Below are 7,954 nucleotides of genomic sequence, written 5' to 3' on the forward strand. Positions count from 1 at the left end.
AGTCAAAGGTGGTACTGGTAATTTTTAGCAGACTTTTCTCTGCCATTCTTGTTTTATTTTCTAGGTAAATTACGATGCATGAGTGCAAGCAGGTTAGCTGGCTAACTCATGGAAAGCACACGGAGGCTTAAAAACCTTAAATACAGTTATTTCAGTGTATTAAATAATTTAAATGTATTTTTTAAAAATATAACAATAAATAATTGAGTTCACTGTACACTCTCACTTGTAAATGAGCTTTGCCGCTGATTTCAGCTGGAAGAAGCTTGAGGTAGTTGCAAAGACCTTATGGGATATCCTTCCCGATGAAGGGTACAACAAAAAAATCATCATTATCCATGTTTGTTTTATCGAGTCAGACCCCTGATGCACAATAATTTAGAATGGTGATTAAACTGTTGCCGACTACATCATAGCCAGGCTTATATGGAAAAATAATTCAAACCTCCCAACCGATCAAAACCAAAGAGTATTTGGCCAAGTTGTTGTATAATTAAATAATATTCTATTTGCATTCCCTTATGCATTTCACCAACCAATGGAAATACCTGCAAATTGTTGTCTCTTTGCGCAAAAACTTAAATATGACCTACTTAATCCTCTATTACCTCTTTTCCACCAACGCGGACCTAGTTCTGGTTCTGGGCTGGTGCTAGTGCCGGTTCACAGTTTGTTCAACTTGCGAACCTTCTAAGAACTGGTTTGCTTTTCCACGGGCTAGAGAGCCACGTCATTACGTCACTGTATACGTTTGTATATGTCTCCGCTTTCCCAGCAACATCGTTACCTATTAAAATGTATGTCCTGTAAAAATACAGATAATAAACTGTCTAAATGTAAAAAACCATCTTCATGCATATACATTTAGTTATATTATTACAGCCTTATTTACTATATCAACTTTAAGACTAGCAACACGCTCGGAATTATCTCATCACGACCCATTAAATCCAGTGGTGCAGACGTTGCTTCATAATTTCAAACTGAGTAACATAATTTCAAATTAACATAAGTATTGTGATTAAAATATCAGTTTAGTGTTAAATTAACATATTGTGAACAGCGATTGTACATATATGCAATATTAGTGATATATTGGCTATTTTTGTGGCCTTTTAGCTCGCACTTTCCCATCAATGATTAGATCGGGACTCCGACGGCACCGAAAACCAGTAGATTTCACTGAACATTCGATTGTTTACATTTGTGGGGGTCTGAACCAGTGACATCATAATAGCTCTAACTTGTTGATTTTACGCGCTCATTTATGGCAGTTGGTACTCTTAGAATTCTGATTGATAGCCAGGTCAATATTTTTGCTGGACACTTGATACATCCTGTTTTATAACTTCAAAGTCCCAGGTGAATGGTTTAAATGGATTTTGAAAATAGACACTTCATGCTACAATCATGTTAACGGTGATAAGTGTGCTGTGAAGTTTAGGTAGCAAACAACTAGGCTGAATCCTTCAGACGTAATGTACATAGCAACTATACGCTCATATCGCCTAGTTTCACTCACTGTGACCAAGCGGAATTGATAACGATTCAGAAAATATATAACTTTTAAAGATTTAATTGAACCTTCTACTGGGGCTTTTGCCATTTATTGAGGGTGTGACAGAAAATTTTGGTGCCGCTGACTATAATCAAATGTTTTTCACATTTACCGTTAGATTGAGCAAGTACCATTCAAAGTACATTTTTATGAGTTAGTACTGTCAGATTGCGCTAGTTACATTACATTAACCTTGTACGGCGATCAGTAAAGGCTAACTGCACAGTACCACTTAATTCTTGTCAATTCTATCACCATTGTAATGAACTAAAAAAAAAAGCGACAAACTACCTTTTCTGTGAGAAATGTATTGTCGAGCTCACGCGCATACGCTGCTGGAGACATTCTAAAGCTCCGATTTGCCCTCACGGCTATTTTGCGTCCTGCGACTTGGGTTACAACAGTGAATATGTACGGATTCCTAGACGTGCTGATAGCGACCACCCTTTCTCATAATAACCTCAAATACGCAAGACAGGGCACTTAAACAGTATGCTAGCAAATTTATGTCAGGTTCCATTCATTTATATGGGGTGGTCGATACACATCCCCTTAGCAACCAAAAGCTAGTGCTGAACCACCTATGACTTAATTGCCGGCACAGAAAAAAATTGTGAAAGTACTGAAAAAATAACCACTGGAGGATAACAAGGACATTTTTAACTACATAACTAGGTACAGGTTGTTACCGATATTTTGCCTATTTCATATATAGTTGCAAATCAATTTACGTTTTCCTGTCTGTCGAACGAAGGTGGTCTCACTCTACCTGGCAGTCACAAAGTTTTAGTTGGTCTTGGTTGGTCACGATAATCCTGCCCCCAGCCCCTTATGTAAGCGGTTCTTGGTTCTAGACCAGCCAAGTGTTGGTGTCCCTTTGGAACCAGTTTTCCTTGCCGAGAGCTGGTTCTTTTGCGGTCAAAAAGCAAAGAACTGGTTCCCGATTAGGTACCGGCTCTGAACCGGCCCTCAGAATGCCTTGGTGGAAAAGGGGAATATATGTAGTCTGCCCAGTAACTAGCAAAAGACTACCATGTGAATTTTTATTGCAGATTAGAGTCTTGAGTGTGATAAAGGCTATTTTGCTATATGTAGAACCCAAATACATATTTAGAATTTTCACATTAATACGAACATATACATCCATTTATGATGATATGATAATGATTAAAACAGTATGATTAAACATTGTCATACTTCCTTTCAGGGTATAAGCAAATTAAGGACAGTACACCCAAGGCTCAATGGCATGCGTCAACAAGTCTGTCTACAAGCATATCGAGTGTAAAGAAGGAGCCAATTGGCCAAAGACCCGCTTTCATTCAGCCTATTGCAAGCTGCACAGTGCTTCACGGAGAAGTTGCCAGATTCCATGCTCGCGTGTCTGGCATGCCAAAGCCAGAGATCAGCTGGTTTCATAATCAGCAGCTTGTTAAGCCAACAAAAAATGTTGTCTTTCATTTCGATGAGATGACAACAATTGCCACGCTAATCATAGTTGATGCTTTCCCTGAGCATGCTGGACTATACACTTGCAAAGCGACCAACAATTCTGGAGAGGCGGTGTGCACGGCTACCCTTGCAGTAACCAAAGAAGGTAAATTTTTTGTTTGTTGTCAGTAATTTGTGACTGTTTTATTAATCACCCACTAATATTAATTATTTCAATTCTCAGCATCTCTTCTCCACTCGTCCTCCTTCCATTATCATTTTCAGAAATAAGTAGACAGTTTGTAGTAATCTGTTTTACTGTACTTGACTCCATTTTCGAAACTACAATACAGCGGTGAAATATAATTCAGATCCTGCCATTCTTCATTGAATTAATCCACCAGTGGTCAAGAAGATGCCCTGTTATGCAAGTGATATGAACTCATTTTTTTTCACCCATTTTTTTCATCAACCTCTCCTTCCATGAGTCACGAAATCGCATCTATCACTTTGAACTGAGCATGTCAAACATAACCTATCCTTTTTTGAGACTGTTGATCATTGCTTAATACTTTGTTTTTTATTGCTCAGATCAAACAGTGAGAACTGTAGCTAGGCAAAGTGTTTCAAGCACTGGAGAATCCGCAAAACAAAGCATCACCTCTCATTCCTCCTGTGAGGCCTCAGTGACCTCACTTTTTACCCACAAAGAGGAAGCATATTCAAAAAGGTTTCAGTCAGTGGAGGAGCAGTCCCAAAGTGTTCAGTTTGAGACTGTGTCTGAGATGTCCTCAATGAAGATTTCTTCCTCATCTGTACAAAGGGCAGTTGTGTACCAGTCTGTGGACAGATCTGAGATGAGCACTACCAGGAGCCCTGCTGTGCTTCTGAAGCTGAATGATCTCAGAGTGAGAATTGGTGACGTGGCTCAGTTCATCTGCTCCTTTGATGGGCAACCCTTTACTGAGATCTTGTGGGATCATAATAAAAAGAAGGTCATTAACACAGAGAGGATGACATTCTCACAAAATGGCGGAGCACTGTACCTCACTATTCACGATGTCCAGCTCAGGGATCAGGGGTTTTATTGCTGTACAGTCAAAAATAAACATGGCGAGAACAGTACATCTGCACAGCTTGTGGTGGAAGGTGGTTACAAGTTTTCTTCCCCAGTATTGGACCATTTCACTTCATTCTGCTTCAGCTTGGCATTATGTCTACCTTTAATATTTATCCTCTTAATTATAACCAGTTGTAACCATTGTTTAATAACTTGCTTAATAATCATAGATAATTCCTTGACATTTGCGTTAATAGCATCTTCTCATCCTACTAACATTCAGTATTTAAATCTAAAATATCCTCTCACTTTTGTGTTTGATACCTAATAATTTTCCCTAACTTTATTCTCACTCAGCCAAAGAAGCAAATGCCAAAGCAGACACCCCAGTCCCCTGCGATTCAGTCAGTAATGGTTCTAAAACAGACAAAGAGCCCAGTAAAAAGCCCGCTGACCAAGACAAGCAGGAGGCCTCTCAGAAACATGGAACCTCATCGCCCTCTGCCCACAGAATACAGGGGCACATAAGCCAAAATTATTTCTCTGATGTTGTGCCGTATGAAGAACCAGAAATCTGCACTGCCCCCATCCCAGAGTTCCTTCAGAAACTTCCCCCTGAACCTCGTACAAAATGTGGAGATGGCTTGTCTCTCTTTTGTGTTACGAAAGGAATACCCTCTCCATTTGTCATTTGGTTGTACAATCAATTGATTGTTGAAGAGTCAGCATCGTACTCATTGAAACACGATGGGCCCCTGTGCTGCTTAAGTATAAAGAACATTGGTCCTAGGCAAGGCGATACTTACATGTGCAAATTAGTCAATTCTGCTGGAGACGCTGCCTGCAGCACCCACCTCAGGGTGACGAAAGGTTGGCAAGTGCATGGTTTGGTCCTTCCTAATGTTATTTTGAAACTGGCCGTTCATTTCACTGCTGCATCCCACTTTTATTCCACTGGAATGAAAGACTTCTAGTGCGACACCATTTCAGGAAACCTGACAGGATAAGGCATGACAGAGATGAAGATTCCTGCGCAATTTCTTTTCATTTTTCGCTTGGGCTATATATCTTGCTTTTTTACAGGCATCTTAAAAAAAAGAAAATATGACCTGAAAATAAACAAGCATGTCACAGTCTCACCAACATAGATGCACAAGAAATGCAATTGGGCAGCCACATCTGCTTTTTGTATTGTTTTGATTTTGGATGAATATCTTGGATACATTTTAACTGACAGTTTTTTTCTCTTTATAGTGACAAAAATGGAGCGGGATACTACAGCCAGAATCGAGGAGCAAGTCAAAGGTAAATATTTTTCACTGTGCAATTTACAGTGATCGCAATAGCTAGTTTAAGTGTAATTCCATTCATATGCCTTCGTAAGTCGTCTTTCTTACAAATACCCTGAAAGGCCTGCATGTCTTGGTTGGTATGTACTGTTTTCTTTTGTGTGTATGTGTGTGTGTGTGTGTGTGTGTGTGTGTATGCGTGTACGCGGGTGTGCGTGTCTTGCTGTATACAAGTCATGATTGTATCTTCAACATCAAGATGTTAAATTAATTATTGCATTGTCATATTGTGTACATTTTGAATGAACAATTACATATTATATTTGCCTTGGGAAAAGCCTTTGGGCATCAGAAATATCAAAGTTAATGTTGTGTAAGCAGCTACTCTTCTGTATATTTGATGTGCCAAACTCTGTGTACTATGTAGGCATGGGGTTTCCCCTGCCAACCCAGAACATTGCTGATGGCATACCTGTCATTCTAATCTTATGTTATAATCTTATATTTTGCTTAAAGTTCAAGTGGTATCGCAGAAAATGTAATATTTGGTTGTGATGAATTCTGATTTAAAAAAAATAACTGAATGAAAAACATTGGCATTTCAGGTAATCAGAAAAAAGGTTCATGATGGTGAGAAAGGTGGTGTATATTTTGTGAACGTGCTTCTCCTGCCAAGATGCATTCTGAAAAAGCTTAGGCCATTTTTTGGCTATTGTATTCTCTAACAGTTTATAGGATGAACCTCTATGTTTTAATTTAAAAAATAAGTATAACTTTGTACAGTGCCCAAGAGATAATTGTGTGATTATTTTTTTAGTAAACCTAAACCTTGTTATTTTTTACAGCATTTTCTAGCTTCTCTGTGTCAGATGAAGAACAGAGAAAAGAATCCTACAGCACTGGCCTACAATTATCAGAAAAAAGCATTACATCTGAACTCAAGCCAGAGTCTAAACGCTATTCTAGTACATTAGAGAAGAAAAAGGAAAAGCCTGTTTTTATCACCCAGCTCTCACCAGCAGATATCTCAGTTGGAGAGACAGCTAAATTTACTGTCACGGTATTTGGCTTTCCAAAGCCTAAAGTGCAGTGGTTCCACAATAAACAGGAGATTACATCCTCATCAGTTTATACATTTTATCAAGAAGAAAACCAATATACACTGACCATTTCCCAGGTAAAGACAGAAGATGAAGGGGAGTACTCTTGCACTGTCAGCAACAGATTTGGTCAGTCAACTAGTTCAGCATTCCTGCATGTCAAAGCAAAAGAAATTCCTAAATCAGAGTTCTGGTTTAAAGTTTCTGGCCAGCCTCCTTGTTTCACTACAGAGATAGAATCCACACAATGCACTGTAGGAAGTCAAGCTCAGTTTCGATACAGTGTCACAGGGAATCCCCTTCCTGAGGTTCAGTGGTTTAGGGGAAGTTACCAGATTCAGCCCAGTAAGTACTTCACTGTGGTAAATAATCCAGATGGCTCTGGGTACCTTAACTTGATGGGTATCCAGCAGGAAGACAGTGGTCTCTATACATGTAGGGCATCCAATGCATCTGGGGAAGCCTCCTGCAGTGCTGAACTGATCGTGTTCCGTGATACTGTCTCTGTCTCAAGTCGACAGGACCACACATTTGCTCACAAGCAGAAAAGTTACAAAGTTTCAATGACAGAGCAAGTCACTGAATCCCGACTGTATTCTGTGAACCTCCCAGGGGAGGCCAGAGCTAATGTGCAGTCAGGACATCAGATGGTATACACCATTGGCACAGAGGATAGGCAGACTATTGCCAGTGAGCAAGTGGATAACTTGCTACAGGTGGGAATATCTTCTGCTTCCCTGCATAGAGAGCAAGTTCCTCACCAAGCTGCAGTGCTGCAGTCTCATGAGATGGAAGAAAGGGTAATGGTGGGACCTACCCAGCTCCATCCAGTTGCAGCCTTACCTACGAGACAGCTGCACATGGCATCCTTTACTCCTGCGGTCCAGGAGAGTCATGGTTTCACAGAGCAGCACTCAGAATACATCCAGACTCCAGCGATAATAGAGTTAGAGCTGACCCGGGAGCAAAAATCGAAAATGATGTCTGCAGTTGTTGAAGAAATAACACCTGTAGCCACTGTGAAAACTGAGTTAAGTGACAGGAAACCAGAACTGATTCAGCCAACTCCTGAGCCAAAACAAGTTGTCACAAGTCACCAAGTAGAAACCAGGATACCAATAATGAAAGAGAAATTACAAATGATTCCCAAGCCTGAAGTTGAAAAAAGTTATAAAGTAAAGGAAGGAATAAAAATATTGTATTCTGCCATATCAACAAGGGAGCATGAAATAGCTGAAGCCCATTCAACAGAGTTATCCTCCTCAGATTCAGCCTTACAGTCTTCATTAGTGAAGGAGTTGTCTAAGCCAGTTCATATCTCTACCAGTGAGACTAAACAAACTTTATCAAAAGAACAGAAATTTGAAATATACAAACCAAAGGAAGAGAAAGCACAAATGCTGAAGGATAAATTAGTTCAATCATCTCTAACTTCTGAAGAAAAGCAGTTGCTCCAATCTGAACACACTGAACAAATTCCAGGTATAGATAGTGCTATATCTGTGCAGTCTCAGAA

At 39.7% G+C, this 7,954-nt stretch overlaps 2 protein-coding genes across 2 annotated transcripts in view; one reads left to right on the forward strand and one right to left on the reverse strand.

Annotated features, from left to right (window-relative positions):
• LOC135249678 (titin-like) overlaps positions 1–7,952 on the forward strand; it is a gene marked incomplete at its 3' end in the record, with an annotated part of 52,195 nt that extends 44,243 nt beyond the window's left edge. Inside the window, exons 36-38 of the mRNA XM_064325194.1 lie at positions 2,766–3,155; positions 5,304–5,354; positions 6,184–7,952. Of these exons, the coding sequence (XP_064181264.1) occupies positions 2,766–3,155; positions 5,304–5,354; positions 6,184–7,952 (2,210 nt within the window). The remainder of the gene's footprint in view (positions 1–2,765; positions 3,156–5,303; positions 5,355–6,183) is intronic.
• The window catches only part of zc3h15 (zinc finger CCCH-type containing 15), a 454,134-nt gene that overhangs the window by 239,674 nt on the left and 206,506 nt on the right, over positions 1–7,954 (reverse strand). The window lies entirely within an intron of this gene.

Source organism: Anguilla rostrata, chromosome 3 (genome assembly GCF_018555375.3).
Source record: "Anguilla rostrata isolate EN2019 chromosome 3, ASM1855537v3, whole genome shotgun sequence".
Lineage (NCBI taxonomy): Eukaryota > Metazoa > Chordata > Actinopteri > Anguilliformes > Anguillidae > Anguilla > Anguilla rostrata.